This window comes from Anas platyrhynchos, chromosome 1 (genome assembly GCF_047663525.1).
Source record: "Anas platyrhynchos isolate ZD024472 breed Pekin duck chromosome 1, IASCAAS_PekinDuck_T2T, whole genome shotgun sequence".
NCBI classification, from domain to species: domain Eukaryota; kingdom Metazoa; phylum Chordata; class Aves; order Anseriformes; family Anatidae; genus Anas; species Anas platyrhynchos.
Genome location: NC_092587.1, coordinates 137,480,584 through 137,498,460, shown reverse-complemented (window position 1 = coordinate 137,498,460; position 17,877 = coordinate 137,480,584). Strand labels below are relative to the sequence as shown.

Below are 17,877 nucleotides of genomic sequence, written 5' to 3'. Positions count from 1 at the left end.
TGTAATTTCTCTCTCCCGTAAGTCACAGTTTCAAATGAGTGTAGGTGAATCTAATCTGAACTAGGAAGGCTTTCAAAGCTTTGCCTGGATGAGCTGCACCTCAAGCAGAGGATTTGTGACCCTTGCTGACAGAAAACCCGAGCTGAGCTTTGAGGAAGTAGCAGCCGTGAAGTCCTTTATTTTTTTCTCTTCTTGACTTTCGCGTCTTACAGACGACATTTCGAGGTCTTCTCCATGCCCAGCAGGACTAAAACCTGCCCTTAAACAAGACGCTCCCCAGATCTGTCACCAGGGGCAGGGGCAGCGCCGCCCCCCGCCAGCCCCTGAGGGGCCGCGGGCACGCGCGCGGGGGCACCCGGAAGCGGGGCGGGGCGGGGCGCGGGCACGGCGCTGCGCTGGCGCGCGCGCTCCCGATGCTCCCCCCCCCCCTCCCCTCCCTTCCCCTCCCCGCCCCGCCCACTCCGCGGCCGCGGGCGCGCGCCGGGGCGGTTGGAGCGCGCGGCGGCCGTTACCGGTTGCCGTTAGCGGTTGCCCTCAGCGGCGGCCATGGGCTGCTGCTTCTCCAAGCGCAGGAAGGCGGCGCAGGGCGGGCAGCAGCAGCAGCAGCAGCAGCAGGCGGCCGGAGCTGACGGGGAGCCGGCGGCCGGAGAGGAGAAGGCGCCGCAGTACAGCTGGGAGCAGCGGGCCAAGGTGCGGGGCCGCGGGGCGCGGCTCGGAGGGTGCCGGTCCCGCCTCAGGATCCCCTCAGGGTCCCCTCAGGATCCCCTCAGGGTCCCCTCAGGGCGTATCTCGCCTGCCAGCACCTGTTGGAGGGTGAAACTGGCCGTGCGGTGCGGCTGGCAGCCGGGTGCCTTCTTCCTGAGGGGCTTGGGGTTGTTTCCTCTTTTATTTATTTATTTTATTTTAGCGCTGTTTGGTTTTTAAATGCTGCCGGGGCTGTCGAAGCGTCCCGGCAGCCCGCTGTGGAGGGCTGGGTGAAGGCAGCTCCTGACCCCTCGGAGCCTCAGCGCCCAAGTCCCGCATTCAGCACGCTTCGTCCCAGGTTTGGCTTCCGAAATGCCCTGCCCTCATAATCCTCCTCCTCCTCTGGTCGCCTCTGCACGGGGAAGGAGAAAACGGGGCAGAACTTAAACTTAATTTGTGTGGTTTTGAGCAGGCAGAATCCCCAGACCTTTAGGCCATGTTTTACAAGTATAGGAAAGAAAACATGTGAGCTTATTTGAATGCTCAGCTTGCTTGCTTGCTTGTTTTTGTAACCTGGCTAGGTGCTCCGGGGTGTCCCTTAAGCCTTCCAAGTAGATTAAGACAAGCTGTGGTGGAGATGCACACAGGAGCGTGCCCCAGCGGAATCAGCTCCTGGAGGATAAAGGAGGTTGATCTGTGCCGGGCTTGTTGCTGTTGGACTGCGCTTACAGGGAGAGCAGAATGAATCCCTGTGCAAAAGGGTATTGCTAGCTGAGCACTGAGCACAGTGTCATTTAACCGTAGAGCAACTTGGTCGGATAAAGCTCAGCTCATATGAGATTTCTTTTACCTCCTCTGCTTACGTGGCACTAAGTTCTCAAACTGTAACAGGAGGAAAATCGGGACTTAGAAACACTTGATTTGGAGAACAACCAACCTCCTGGCAAGGGAGGTGACTGTTAATGTGCTGGAAGTAGGTGCGAGTTAACAGACTGGGCTATTACAGCATGAAAAAGCTAGCTCTGGGGTGGGAAAAAGCATGTAATGCATTGTGTATACAACAACTTCCTCTTTGTAGAAAGGACTCTGAGAAACGGGAAGAATCTGATTTCGGGCTGTTCTGCTGAACTGTGGAAGCCGTCAAATTATCTGCTTAATTTGGTACAGTGCAGCCCAAGAACAGCTACGGGATGTCCCAGCCCGCTTCTCCTGCTCTCTGCTTGCAGCAGCCGTTGGGATTTTAAGTGTGCACATGGGAGCAGGAGGGCAGTGCTGAGACACTGGGTCTTAGGTAAAGGAATACTGAGCGCTTACTGCGCTTAATTTGTTCATCCCACTTGGTATACAGTGATCCTAAGTTGGTGTTAATGTATTAGCTTTAGGTATTCTCTCTGGTACGTTTTCTGTTCTCTATTGCTGTCTTTGTTTTTTGATACATCATGAACATCATACTTACTCATTTGTGTGCAAGGTTAGATTGAAGTCAGTTGGAAAACTTGTGGTATTAAGATTCCTTCTTGGACATCAACTGCATCAAATTCGCGTTCTGAACCCTGAACGCATCCACTAGCAAACCTGTTGACGGAGTTGTCTTTTGATGTGCATTTCCTGTTACTTTTAATAATGTGTTGGGTAGGGGATGTGCTAATTTCAGGCTATCATACGCAATGATGCAGTTTTGGTTGCGTAGTGCAGTTCTGCAAGTGGAGCTGGGAATAGCCGATGTTTCTCACAGGACACCCTGTGTTCTTACAGATGGGTAAGTCTTGCTACTCAGACGCTCCAGTTGTCTTCCTGTAGGTGAATGCCAGGCTGGCGTGCTCACGGTAGGCAGAGCAGTGCAGGCACATGTGTGTGCATGCTCCTTCGTTCAGGGGTGGGAAAAGAGGTGACGACTGGCTGGCAGCTATGCTGGCAGCAGCTCTGAACTTGAGGCATTTCTCCAGCAAAACTGCTCCTTCTGCATCTGAAGCACAGCATCTGTATTGTGTTCCGTGTCAAAAGGCCACTGGTGGTACTGACTGGTAGTGTAGACCTAGCCACAGAGTACTGAGATAAAGTCTTCGTGACCGTATGACTCCCGTGTAATAGTCCTGAAAACGGACCATATCATAGAAAACGAAATTTGAAATATGCTGATAAATGAATTAAAGTTAAGAAAGTGGTGGTGCTTGAAGCTACTCAGTGTTCAGCTGTGATTTCACCTGGAACGTTAGATTGCACTTCTGTTCTCAGTCTCCCTCTTCCTCTCCTACCCGATGGCATTTTGTGTGAGTGAACAGTGTTACGTGCAGGACCAGAATGATAACTCACAGCACTAACAGAATGTGGGTGCACGGAGAGAGGAACTGGGGTTGTGTGTCTTGAGGTGGCTGATAAAGCCATGAGCTGTGATCTTCTTTGCATGAGAAGAAACACACAAAGCTGCATAGTGTTGTTGTGTTTTTTTTCCTGTTTTTCATCTTCAAAGAAGTAGGATTAGATGAATTATGATTGCAGTGACGTTCAAAGTTTAGAGGAACTTTCCTTCCAGATTTTTTCCCTTTTTGAAGGAACAAGTTAAGATTTTGTTTCATGTCAATTGATTTGCAGATAAACTGCTGTGCTTGATAGGGAACATGTAACAATCATTACTATCAGGCTGTGATAGCTGTGTTCAAACTTAACAACAACAACAAAACAACAGGACTTTAACTTCCTACATAAATCATAGTCTTCTGTTAGTTTACGTTTGAGGGTTTTGCTGGAGTGGTCTGAGCTGATGTACCCATATCATTATTATCTCTTTCACATAACATTTTATTTTTGAATAAATACAAAATCTTTATTCTTGCTTTTTTTCTCTCTAGGTAGTGGGAGATTTTATCCTTAAATCTGATGCATCTCCCTTAAGCTTCTCGGTGCACTAGAAAAACTACTGTATTTCTCAAACTGTAGTCTACCAATTGAGAAACAGCCAACAGGTTAATATTAAACAACATTTTGAGTTAAGTCTGATGAAAGTGTGTAGGAGCTCTTTATTTCTTCCTATTTTTCTATGTGTAGTATTTGGTAAAAGTTTGTTGTTCAGAAAAGTATGAGAATGACCATTTACTGTTATTATTGGCATGCTGAAAAAGGGGGAAGATTATGAAGAACAAAGTGAAATGTGGCTTGGCGTTGTACTGGTCACATTTAAAGTCAAGGTGTACAGGAGATACTCCAAGATGAAAAACTGTGTGCTAGTGACTAGATTCTGCATGTGTTGTACTTCTTTCCACCTTTTCTTGCTGCCTGAGAATCTAGACATCAGCCAGAGGTGAGTAACTTCAACAAACCCATTCTCCAGAGGATGTTGCAATAGTGCTGAAGGGCACCAACCCATAGAAGTATGAATATGCAGAAGCATATAGGCCTGGGATGCCTATTTCCTCTATTTTCTTTCTGTTAATTCCCCTACTGACAAAACTAGTACGTAAAGCTTCTGAAGTCCATGTACCCACCCTGTACCGGCAGTTTTTAATGTCACCATGTCAGCAGCCAACTCTTACATACCCTGAAGTGCATGCAAGTCTGTAGCTGAAATACTGTCTGTTATGATTTAGAGAGATAGGGAATTATTTTTTTTGAGATGATACTTAAAAAAACAACAAAAAAAAACCCACCTGTGTCAGTGGTTTAGAAAGACTTTAAAATTATTGTTTGCTTTGCAGGCTAGAAACAAGGAACTAGGGGATAACCACAATCCATTAAGAACTGCAGTGCCTCCTTGTATTTGCAGTAGTGTATCATTGCTGACTAAGACACCTTTCCTGATTGACTAGGTGAAAAAGTCTTGTTAGCACATGAAGTCGTAGCAGAAGGAAACTGTTAGGAACCTTGGTGATTCTAGGGACAGCTACCATGGGAAACTGTGAGGATCTAGGACTTCTTGGTCTTCTTCCAAATGGGAGCTGCCTGGTTGTGGTGCCGGTAAGCTGGGTGATGGTGGCTGAAGAGATGTACTTCATCTGCAGCCTTCATGTCTGGCCTCGGCCAGACACAAGACAAGCGTTTGCAGGGAGCAAAGCTGCATAATACATCTTTTACTTGTTGTAGCAGAACTTACTAGAGTTCAAAGCAACCTTGACAAACTTTTGCTTGCCTTTGTTTCTCTCCTTTCTTTGTGCTTTAAAATCTTCACTCTTAAAATTCATTCTCCAGTCCTTTGTAATGGACTTAGCACTGATGTTGTTTCCAACAACCAAAGATGAGATGTCCCCTTCTTTTTTGCTAAGGGGGAAAAACTAGCAGGGATTTATTTTTTCTTTGATCATCACATTTGGTTATTTAGATTACTATATGAAGTAATTCCTGAACCTACATGTAGCATTTTGATTATAAGGTTTCAACTCTTGAGCTCTGCATGTATCTATTAATGCCAAACTGTCTCTCTAAATTCAGATGAAAGAGTAGTTTTAAAGTTGCATCTATAAATACTGTCATTGTTTGGATTTACACCAGGTTGGAAAAAGGAGCTAAAAAAATTACATCTCTTAAGGGATGGGGGGTAAAACTCGTGTCTGGGTGAGGTGGGTAGCATTGGACAGGGTTCTCTGAAGCTTTGTCCAAATGTGAATGACAGGTGGATGAGTTACCAACCTGGTGATTTTTCTGTAGCTGACCTGCCACGTGCTCAAGATTTTACAACAAAAATTCACCAAATGAGTAGGCAGAGGATCTAAGTAGCCATGGTTATCAGTGTGTGAATCTTCAGACGTTCTCTTTTGTTGCTTTGTATTTCCTGGTCTGCTTTGTTTACTGAAGCAATTAGTGCTGCCCGTCTCCAGGGAAGAAAGGTGGATATACCGATGTGGCAGTAACCTGTTGATGGTATCTGTAGACTTCAGTACTGTTAAGCGTGAAACTCGGTGCTAAGTGTGTGTGCATCCTTAAAATTATAGTTCTGCTTTGATGCTTGTTTCTCTAAGGTGTTTCTGTTACTCAGGGGAAGTGAAATATTCTTCACTTCAATATTCGAGCAGCTACAGCTGCTCGGCTTACTGCCTGCTCTCAAGGCCAATAACCTGGTGTGGCCGGGAGAGTGCTGAAGTCTACATGTATCTTGCTTGGTCCCTCTAGTGCCTGTGGCTGTGTTAGTCAATAAATACTCCTGCTCTATACAAGGAAAACTCAAGGCAAAATTAAAGGAAATTGGCAAACTCCCTAGAGTGGTGAACAAACTGAGAAGTAAGAGTTGCATCACTGCACAACTCTTAATTCACATCAGGGAAATAAAATTGAGCTCCTGAATCAATACAGATTATCGTTAAACTCAAATACTGCTCTTTTTCTCAAGGGCTCTCTCCGAGAGTCTCTGAGACTCTGTAACCTGTGGGTTAGCTGACTAACTGGTGTTTTTCACATAGGCCTAAATAAAATCACAAGGTGAAGTTTCACACGTCTGCAAAGACCTCAGTGTAGGACAAACTAGTGCTGCTCCAGAGGCTTTTAGAAGAGACTGATTTAGAAGGACACAAGTAGTTGCTAAGGCTCAGAAAAGCTGCAAGTTCCGGAAACTTTGAACTTCCCCTTCCTAAGAGAAGTAACTGTTCCTCCGAACCCTGTTTCCAAGGCAGTGTGTCTGTTTCCCAAGTTCATAAACACAGATGTGTGCATGTATGTGCTAGGAGATGCACGGGAAGAATCTAATGGCAGCTTTGATACTGAAATTTTCTCAGTGTCTTGAGAGTCCCTATTGGATCAAGTAAGTACCATTATGTGAGACTTGCTTACGACCTTAGAGGGTTTGATTCCTAATCGTACAGCTGGGTCTCCGTGCTGTGCTGCTTATCATCTGAGCCTCCCAGTCCTGTAACTCTTCCTGGATGTCTGCTAGTGATACTGAATATGGCTGAGGGGGAGATTTCTGGGTTGCGTTCATGGAGCAGATTCATCAGCTACAAGCATAGTCTTGTGTCAGGAAGTCAGATATGATGTGTATCAAAGCACAGTTGGTCAGTTAATCTACACTTAGAGCTTCCAGTAGCTATTCTGGACAAAACCTACATATACTGAGCTGTTGTACTGAATGTCTGACGCAAGCCCATCCTGGTTTGTGGTTTTAGAGACTAGAGACCTTTTTGTGGTATCTCATCTTGTGCGAGTTTGAGATACTGGGGAGGAGGAATTTCATCCAAATTGAGCTCTCTGGGAGCTGTTGCAATGCATTAACCCTGCTTACAGCGCACAAGCTTTAAGGCGTTCAGACTGAATGAAGTGGGAGGCTTTGAAGTGATCTGGTTGGTGTTAGACTAGTTCAGGTACTCGCATACTTCCAACTGCTATGTTAATGAGCTTGCACCAGGGGGCAGAGTAGAATCTGCTCTGGGAAGCAGCACTGCCGTGACTGTGCAGTAACCCGGCTCGGATTCCTTCAGCGTCATGGCAGCAGCTGCTGTAGTGCCCGTGCATCACATGCCGGCCCTTGTGCAGCTTCGGGCACCGCTCCGAGCCGACCGCGCTGGGGAGTGCCACAGCTCCCCTTGAGCGTCCCTCCCAGGCGGAAGAATGCTGGGGCGTGGAGGAGGAGAGGTCTGTGAGCGTGACCTGTACACCAGCACTGCCAGCGCGCGCTTGTTACTCATAGCTAACACAGTCATGGAGCTGTCGGTAGCACAAAAAGCCCAGGGCTCTTAGCACAAGATACTGCTGTGGCATGGCTAAGCAAGCTTTGTTGTTTGCAAACATAACAGAGGAGATGCTGCTTGGAGGTAGCAAGGTTTCCTTGCAATGTGTCGAGGCGTGGTAACATAAGACCAAGAGAGCTGCTCGAAATACTATCTCTTCCTAGCTTTATGAATCTTTAAGTACCTTGGCCAATTCATTTATTGCTGATATTAATGGAATACCCAGGACAATCGTTTTTGTTGGAACGGTTTAGATCTCTCAGAGAAAGCTCTCTTCACACACACACACACACACACCATTTCCTTATTAGAGAACAAGCTGAGTTGTGGTGGGTTTTATTTATTTATTTTGGAATATCAAGTTTTGTTTCACTTTGTTGTTGTACCTCAATACTATGTGTTCCAGTAGCTTAGCTAAAAGAGCTTCCTCCAATCTTTCATCACTCTGATAACCTGCCAGAATATTCTTCAAAGAAAAGTTATCCTGTACAGTTCTGTAATATCTCAGCTAATCCAAACTGATTAACATTTGGCATTAGAATATTCTCTGTATGTGAAGACTTTCACATTTTATTTTATTTTTTTCTCTTTCCTTCAGATTGACCCAAAAGATTACACTTTTTCTGGACTTAAAGATGAAACTGTGGGTCGACTGCCTGGAAAAGTAGCAGGGCAACAGTTCATCATTCAGGACTGCGAGAACTGTAGCATCTACATATTTGACCATTCCGCTACAATCACTGTTGATGACTGTGTAAACTGCCAAATCTTTTTAGGACCAATAAAAGGCAGCGTGTTTTTCCGTGACTGCAAAGATTGCAAATGCATAGTAGCCTGCCAACAGTTTCGCACTCGGGACTGCAGAAAGCTGGAGGTGTTCTTGTGTTGTGCTACCCAGCCCATTATTGAGTCCTCCACAGGTATGAAATTTGGCTGTTTCCAGTACTATTACCCTGAGCTTGCTTTGCAATTTAAAGATGCTGGACTGAGTATCTTCAATAACACATGGAGCAACATCCATGACTTTACCCCTGTGTCAGGAGAAAATAACTGGGGCCTTTTGCCCGAGAATGCTGTGGTTCAGGATTATGTTCCTCTGCCCAGCTCTGAAGAGCTGAAAGCTGTCAGAATTTCTACGGATGCTATGAGGAGCATAATACCAATAACTCGAGGGCGGAGACAGAAAAGCAGCGAGGAATCGTGCTTGGCTGTGTTTTTTGCTGGTGACTATACGACTGCAAATGCCAGAAAGTTAATTGATGAGGTAAGTAACCTTCTTCTGTGTTCAACTTTATGAATTTCTAATTGAACTTTCCTCTGGATAGCCGTGGTGCTAACTGAAGGGGGAATGGTGAGATTCTGCATGTCTACTAACCATAGTAATCGACTGAACTTCTTAAAACCTTATAGTGAGATAAGAGAATGGAGCTCACCTGATTGAACAGTTATTTTACATCCTGTGTTTGGCACATCTGTCCCTTAATAGTCCCAACGTATTTTTCCAGCACAGCACACCAAACCTACACTCTGAGGAAAATGTGTAGTTCATTCGATGAACTTGGCCAAATGTAAACGATTGGCAATGCTTGTGGAAGGCAGATAGCCTTGATAGCTGTGACTTCTGGGACAATAAGCTAAAAAGTTAATTGGCTATCTGTCCTGAAAGCTTTGGCAGTGCTAACAGAGCTAAAAATAACATGTTAAATTTTAACCCCCTCTCTATTCCTTCCCCAACTCAGTGTTGTATTGTTTTTGTTTTTGTTTTCTGGAAAAGGCAGTGAGTGTTTGTCACAGCTGGTCAGCTGTCTTTGATTACTTAAATAGCTGGTGCTGTCTCTTTTCCTGTCAGGCAGGAGCTCCTAAGCTTGGCTGAGTTTGGGCTTCACTGGGCTAAAATCTGGGAGTGGCTGGCTGCTTTTAGCACTCTGGAGTGCCAGGGATGACAGAGCAGAGCCAGTAACTGAGCTACAGCTTGAAAGAGATATCTGCAAAAGCTGCTGATCCCAGTGGTGGGTGAGCAACAAAACAACTGATGGAGCTCCTCGCCTTGTTTTTTTTTAACTACAAGGGAGGAGAAAAAAAAGCTCTAGGGTGTTTCCATGCCTCCCCCAGTTGGATTTTGATGGAACTGAGCTACCAAAAGATACTTGAGTGAAGGGAGATATTTTGGGGTATTTTTTCTGAAGAAGGAGTACCTGCAGTAAAGAGGATATTAGAGGTGTTCTCCTGTGTTTGTCCCCTTTGAAAGTAATAGTTACAGAGATTCTAAAAGACTAGTTTAGACAAATGCTATGGCAATCTTACTGCCCTTACTAATGAATGATTTGGAAGTACAAACATAGTTGTTTGTTCTTCACGTGCCTTTAGTTTCATACTAAATCTGAAGTAAAATGCTGTGTGTTTGAAAGTTTGTAACTTTTTTTTTTCCAAAATGAAAAACTGCAGGAGTGGGTAGATGAGTGTTTGAACTAATACTTACTTGTCTGAACTATTGCAGACTAATGAGAACTAACTGCTTGACTCCAGATGCTTGAATGCTTTTAACTCCTATTAGTTTCAGCTTGTCAGGGATTGTGGGGAAAAAAAAATACACAACCTGAGCCATAACATAAAGCACAAATTCACATTTACCCCTCTAGGTGCACCAAGGCAGAGGACTAAATCTGGATGAATGGAATGAAAATAAACAGAATTGTAGAAAATCCTCTTTGAAAGGAGGAAAAAGGGTCCCTTTGCTCTGTGGCTTAAAGCATATGGGTCTATTCCAGTGTAGTTTGGATACTGGAGCTGGACTGTGTGCCTTAGAAACATTTTTAACCTGAATTCTTTATCTGTTAATAGATGACTGGCAAAGGCTTTCAGCTGGTACAGACCAAAGAAGTCCCAATGAAAGCAGAGGATGCTCAGAGAGTTTTCCGTCAGTGTGCATCGGAATTCATTCCACTGCTTGAAAAAGGTGAGATTATGCATTGCTTTGTTTCTCTTCTTGATACAGAAGGCTAGCTGGCCGTGGAGCATTCCGGAGAAGAAGGAAGGACAAATCTGCAGTGTAAAGCCAGCTGAGGTGAATTTTGGAAGCCTCAGACAGGCCCTGATCCAGTCAAAACTGAAGGCATCAGAAATGAACAAATCCACGTGTACTTCATGGCTCTGCCCCCCCTCTAGTGGCCCAACTGCATAGCTCAGGAGCTGGGGCGCCAGCAGATCTGTTTGGGGTGGTCAACAAAAGCTCCTGTTTCTATAATCAAAATATTTTGGCTTATCACAGTAGAGGTGAGCAACCTAGATGTTCAGTGTTTCTGTACACACATTGAAGCAAATCAGTGTGGATGTCTATAAAGTAGGCAAGTGTTAAATTCCTGTTTATAAACGGTGTACTGTCAGAGTACTTCAAAAGCTTTTTTGTTGATTTGTCTGTAATTGGTTTTTGTCTGTTCCCGTAGAAGTGCTGACATCCTGCCATCTGTTATATGCTGAAGCTCAGTACACGCTCCCAAACATAGCAGCAACATGCATTTTTTTCAGAATAATATGAGGTCCATGGTGCTCATTGCAAGAATAGGACAAAAGTTCCACTTTCTAGATGACAGACTCGTTTAAGGGCTAGTTTGCACCCATGTGGGAAGAAATAACATGCTCAAAATGAAAGAAGAGAAGGGGGATCTGGAAATAGGGGGGTGAGAATAAGTCTGAAAGTCAGGCCATTTGCTATCTTGGTACTGAGGTAAAAATGCCTGAATGACTCAGTCCTACTCCAGATGTCTGTGAAATGGCTCACTATTTGAGCAGTATAGTCTGACTCACTTCCATGATGCCCTCCACTCTTTAGCATTTCTGTGCCATTGCTGCCTTTCAAGAAATAAAGCTGGAAACCTGCTAGAGCCTCTGCAAAAATGAGCATGGTACTGCAGATATTTTCTTTTCAGATAACGTTGTGCTTTGAAATTATGCTTGTTTTTATTTTTTATCCTGTATTATGGCTGCTCAAACAACAACAACAAAAAATCAAATGGTTATTGCAAGTTTCACAATTTGTGAAGAGATGAGAAATCTTATGTTTCACTGCTTAGAAATGGTATTGATTTTAGATGAACCTATCTTCTAGGTCCAGTAGTTGCTTTGGAGTTCAATGGAGATGGTGCTGTGGAAGCATGTCAAAGCACTGTAAATGATGTTTTTAATGGAACCAAGGTAAGCTGGTGTGTTGATTTATTAGCAGAAAATGTTACAGGATATCTAAGACATTTTGTGGTCGAGCTGTAGTTTTGACGTACTGAATGTTCATTTTATGTTTCTGCACAGTAAAATCCAAGTATCCCAGTTGTGGGGTTTTTGTTTCTTTGTTTTACACAGAACTCAAGTTCGCTTCTAGGAGAGGAGAAAAATTGCCCCTAGGAAAGAGCACTAAATCTCCATACCTACTAAAGAATAGAGTATTTCCACCTAAAACTGTTATTCCACATAGTAGTAAAAACAAACTTTATAAATGTAGTGGGGTAAAGCTCTCCTCCAGGTCTTACACTGAAGTCTGCTTTGTCATGTCCTACTTTATTAAACCCTGACAAAGATACGATGGTATTTCAGCTTCTCTCAAGATTTACTTTTGATGTGAAGGATATTGCAGAATGCCTTCCTTCAAATATACTTTGCTTTTTTCTTCTGTCAACTTGTTTTACTGTAGCTTCTTTATACCATACTTCCTTTTTGGTTGCTGTCCCCATTTCTTTCAATGGCAGTGGATTTGAGAAAGTGTCTGGTAACAATTAGAGCACTGCAAGGAAGCAGCATTACTGATAGTAGGAAAGGGACAAACCCTTTGCTTTCAAGCTGCTCAGCGAAGACTGGAATGTCTTTGGGACATACAGTGTCCATACAGCTCCTTGCTATCTTTCAGTTCCTCTCAAAAGAATTGCTCAGGAAACTACACTGCACAGATTCTAGAAAACAGTCTTTTAATAAGTCATTGTCACCTGAAATGCAGCTAATGCTTTTGTTTTGGGTTTACTATTGCATTAGCAAAACCCTGATGTGTTGCAGGCCTTAAATTAGATCTCCGAGTCTGGAGAGTACAAGAACTACAGCCTGGACAGTGCTATTACTGATTGTTCCTTGCTCCCCACAGGTCTCTGCAATTTTTACCATAAAATTCACCTTTTTGACTGGGAGCTTACAGTGGCTTTTTTTTTTTTTTTTTTGGTATAGTTAACATATTCTTTTCATACAGAACAAGGCTGATAGTGGGTGGGTAATTAACTTATTCTTCTAGATCTCAGTTTCTCTATTCAGAGGCTGAAGTGATATTAATTATTAGAACATATAAAAATTTATACTTTCCTCACTAAAATGACTGGCATCTGTTGTCATAATGCAGTGAATGCCCGGATCTGACATGCATCCAGGAAACTCAGGCTATGCACTTCCTGCTGTGAAGTAATCATTTTTCTTGAAGGTTACAAATGTGGAATTACTTCTTGCTCTTGGATTCAAAACTACTCTTTACAGCCTGGCCCCACAGTAAAGTCTACCTTACTTCCCAAACACTTGTTACACTAAGTAACATTAAGTGAATTAAGAATCAGGACTTTGGGCTTCCTGGGAACTAACTATCTTTTATTTAGATAAAAACTTAACCCCAAAACATCCAATAAGAGCTGAATTTTTTTAATGGATCTCTAGATACTTACATATCACAACTACATGTTTTTAGGAATCATAGAATCGTAGAATGGCTTCGGTTGGAAGGGACCTCAATTATCTAACTCCAACCCCCCCTGCCATAGGCAGGGATGCCACCCATGAGATCAGGTTGCCTAGGGATCCATCCAACCTGGTCTTGAACACCTCCAGGGATGGGGCATCCACAGCTTCTCTGGGCAACCTGTGCCAGGGCCTCACCACCTGAAGAATTTCCTTCTAACGTCTAATCTAAATCTCCCCCTTTTTAGTGTAAAACCGTTCCCCCCTTGTCCTGTCAATGTCTGATTGAGCAAAGAGTTGCTCTCCATCTTTTTTCTAAGTCCTTTCAAGTACTGGAAGTTTGCGATGAAGTCACCCCAGAGCCTTCTCTTCCGTAGGCTGAGCAGCCCCAGCTCTCTCAACCTGTATTTATAGGAAATGTATTTCTTTCTTAGGACATAATTTAGAAGCAATTTAGGGAGTAACAAACTTCAGACTTAATACTACCAGAAGGTTCAGGAAAGCTCTATAAAATGCTTTCACCTCATTGCCTTTATCATTGGGGCAGTTTGAGAGTTGGTAGAGCGCTCAGAAAGAAGTGTAGGTACCCTTCATCACAAAGCAATGACAAAAACTCTTAGGAAGATATTTATCTTGTAAGAGTTAGTGGGAAGCTAGTCTGATTTTTAAGCAGGTAGTTATATTTGCATTTGAAAGCCACGGTTAAAAATTACTGACTTCATCCATTAATAAACTTAATTTTACAAGACATTTGTTTCTGAAATAAATCTGATAAACCTCCTGAGATACTCTAGAAAGGGTAGAAAAGTTCATCAGCAACAGCACAACCAGAGCTTTTAGAGCTGCTTGGTAGACACTGTGTGTTAGCAGGAGATTTCTATGCTATATATGCGTAAGTGGAGCTCCACTCTGTGTGGACTAGGTAGATCTGCACTGTTTACTTCTGACATTCTTTCTGGTGTGATCTTCTGCCTTTATTATTATTATTAAATTGCATTTTTTTTTTGGTGCTGTTCATTTGACTTGTAACTTATAAAATCCTCTGCAGAATGTAAATTGCAATATCCTGGTAGGGAAGGATACTGACAGAACGTGCTCGACTGTTACGGCCATGGTACAAATTGCTGTTGCACCAGCAAACTGCCAAATAATTAACAGATATTGTCATGTCCCTTCAAACAGGAGTCTACTGCACCTCCAAACAGTAGTTTAGGAAGCTGCTTGCTTTGTGATGAAATAGGGTTTTTTTAGTTATTGTTCTGAAACCTGAAATTTGCTGGACAAAAGGATATACATCTTAGAACATGCTAAAAGTAAACCAATTTAGGGAACTGTCATAGTTTATGCTGATAGGATACTCTGAGCTGAAGCAGAAAAACAGGACTGTACGAGCGTGATTATCTGGAATAATCCTACATTCCTGTAATTATCCATTTCCATTATCCATTTCCTCTCCCTACTCCCAGCCCTGCAGACAGTTTACCAAGCAAAATACATCTAACCATATACTAGCTTAAGCTGTGGCCCTTGAATAATTTTGTCTAAACTTTTGATTCTTGTCAGTGTAAGGCTACTGTTACTGCAGCTTGTGTGACTGCTAGGAACAGGTCACAGTAACAAAGGGTGCATCAGGGCTCAAAGGATTCAAAGGCTGTTCGAACGCATAGTGGAAACCAAGTGATTTGTGCCTCTCATAAAAAGCAAAAATAAAAAGAATCGTGACTGTCTGTGAACAAGCAAAAACTACCTACTTGCTAGTAGTGATGCATAACTCTTCCCTTGTTTAATAAAATAGGTTTTTGTATCGGAGAGCAAGGCATCAGCGTCTCAAGATGTAGACAATTTCTACAACTTTGCTGAAATGCAGATGGGAATGTGAAGTGGAACGCACAGATGCTCACGTATGGTTTGCCTCAACACTTGGATGTCACTTGGCGTGAACACTGCAGTAGTATCAGAGAACTCTTGTCATTTGGTTTTGTATTTCTCATATATTCCTTTTCTAAAGCTCTTGGAAGTTTTAATACCACATTACCAGAACTGGAATAAGTTTCGTACCTCTTTGTGTGCATTATGTTTGAAGCCAGCTCCAGAAACCATGGAACTTTTGTACTAACTTGTTTTTATAGTGATTTCTAAACTCTTATTGACGTTTGAATGTTTCTTGTCAACATTGAATAGGAAGACATTTGACAAGTGCAATGCTGATACACATTTAATGCATTAATAATGGTGAACTTTAACTCAGACACAGTTTAGAAAGTGTATTTCTGTGACACTCATTGTTCAAAACTTTCCCACGTGCAAATTTGCCTTCACTGGGGGGCAGAGAGGAAGCTGTAGTTAATGACTTTCTTCTGAAAGCTTAGTCTGGAATGATTCTTCCTTTACATCATGCTTTCAGAAGCAGTGCTTGACTTAAAATGTTTATCTGCTTTATTCTGCTTTGGTGTCTTTTTTTTTATTATTATTTTTATTTAATAAAGTTGCTTGCAGGAACATTTAAGCTGAGAGTTGTCATACCAGCAAGCTGGTGAATGAGCACTTGCTAGACTCTTCTGCTCTGAGGTGAGTTCTGAGCGTGAGTGCCCATCTGAAGATGCAGAGGTCTAAGGTCCATTCAGGGTCTTTGGAGGTTCCACTGCTTCTGGTAGTCCCACGTCACATGAGGGATACACCTGAGGTTCTCCTGGGCTCTGGAGCAATGACTTTCTGGCACCGTTTTTGTTTGCTCTAAGGGATGTACAGCAACCTGGAGCCAGAGAAGGACTCTGAAGGCATTCAGAGTATTTTCTTTGCTAAGCCTCAAGAGCAGGGTTTTACAAAAAAGTTCAGTAGTAGTACTGAAAAATTGGCTGTGAAGTACTACACTGTGCTGTAGGGTTTACTTCAGAGTAATTCTAAAAACAGACTGAAGAAGTGCTACTAACATACAAGATGTGTTTGAATAGCAATCGTTAAGGATGCTTACTTCTTTATAGTGCATATTAGAGTGCATATCTATACTGATATTAAATACATGATTAATTCCTTTGGGCATATTTGATCCTCACCGAGTTTCCTACAGGAACTTAAAGCTTACGTCCAGGTTTACAAGCCCTCTGTAATTCTTGAACAGGCTGTGCATACAAATGCACAAAACCAAATTTATTAATTAAAATTGTGGTTTGCCAATACGTGTAGCCTTTACAACCCATTGAGCATGTGCTGGCTGTGCTGAGGTGCTAAAGCAGTAATGTCCTCATTATGGTCATCTGTCCAAAAATCAGAGCTTGAGACTCATTTTCAGTTCAGATGCACAACGTATCCGTTTCACAGCTCTAGAGTTCCCAAAGTGGGTGGCTGAGAACACACCTCTCGCTAACCTTTTTTTAGAATTAGCACATGAAAGAACCTGTTCTCCTGAAGTGCATAGTTCTGTCATGCCCAGGAGATGTTCTGGGCTGTCATTTTGTCACTGCTAGGCAAATGCATACTCTTAGTTTAAACTACATATCAAGAATCTGTCCTTAGGACCTCTTACTAACATTATGCATAGATTAAATAAGGAAGAATATCTCCTGAAGTCACTAAACCATTCGCATACTGAAGGTCAGAAAAACATCACTTTAGTGAAATGTTTGTATTTGACAGAGTGAAGTAAAATTAAACTGCCACCTAAATCTGACTGGTGGAAGAAATTGCTGCTTATTTGCACTTAGCCAGCTAGATTATTTTTTTTATATAACATGTGAGGAGAGGCTGTAAAGTCAGTTGCAAATCTTTGGATCCGTCCACAAAGCACTAGCACGGTTTGTCAGTGAATACTGCTGGAATTACTTTGGATATGTACTGTAAATACACTTTTCTGATATGGACAGAGTTGTGTAATGTATTTCAAAGCTGTCATTGTGTCATTTCTTTTAGCAGTACGTATGTTGGACCATCTTGATCTCTAACCTTTTACATACCATATTTTTAAACTTATATGCTGACACATAATTATGTGTATGCTACAGTTTAATTTTTGTATTTTCAAACTGATCTGGAAGCAAAGTGCTAAATTGATTTTTGTGACTACTTTTGATGAAGGACAAGATGATTAATTGAAAATTAATCAAGGCTTGAAATAGTGAAAACCTTCTTTTACATGCTGGGGAAGAGCAGGGTATTGCTTTTTTTTGCGTTGCTAGTATGCTAAGCAACACAAAAGGGTTTTTAATTTTTAAAAACCTAAATAATGAAGGAGTTTCTCAATCCAATTATTTATCTTTTTGACTTCAGTTTCTTTTTAACAGTTGTTAAGAACACTTCTAGCCTAAATAAGAGTTCATCAGGTATTGTGTGCATTACTGAATGGTACATGCTTCATGTAGTCTTTTTATGTTTCATGTCTATCTTTTTGTGTAATTTGCATTGCACCATGAATGTAATTCATAATAAACATTGCAAATCTAAACTCTGGGTTCTGGAAGACTTTCTTAAATTGCAAGCCATTGCAAAATAAAATTAAATATTAAAACAGAATTCCATGTTTAAACAGGGACTTTGTCAGATACTCACAGCTACTTGAAAATAAGCATCAAACTCTGTAGTCATCCATCCACCAAAAAAGATGCATTTTTGACAGCAGTGCAGTCATCCATCCTCCAACCCAGTAAATTTTTGACAGCAGGGATTCTTCCCCAGAGTCACTGAAGATCTGATTAACTTTACAGTGCAGTTTTCCAAGTAGAATATGCAGGAAAATATTCTTATATCAAGTTGTAGAGTTACAAGTACAGAGATTCAAGGATGGAGGCTGTTAAAGCACTTTTTCCTGCTCTGTGTGCACGTTTGTTTTGGTTTTGCTTGTTTGTCTTTTTTTAAC

The 17,877-nt window shown here is 42.4% G+C and overlaps 1 protein-coding gene across 1 annotated transcript; it reads left to right on the top strand.

The window, feature by feature from the left end:
• Window positions 1-437: 437 nt before the first annotated feature.
• On the top strand, window positions 438-17,466 carry RP2 (RP2 activator of ARL3 GTPase). The gene is made up of 5 exons (XM_027446962.3): window positions 438-690; window positions 7,930-8,595; window positions 10,173-10,287; window positions 11,437-11,522; window positions 14,824-17,466. The coding sequence occupies exons 1-5, from the start codon at window positions 547-549 to the stop codon at window positions 14,905-14,907; spliced, it is 1,095 nt and encodes a 364-aa protein (XP_027302763.1). The 5' UTR covers window positions 438-546; the 3' UTR covers window positions 14,908-17,466.
• The last annotated feature ends 411 nt before the right edge of the window (window positions 17,467-17,877 follow it).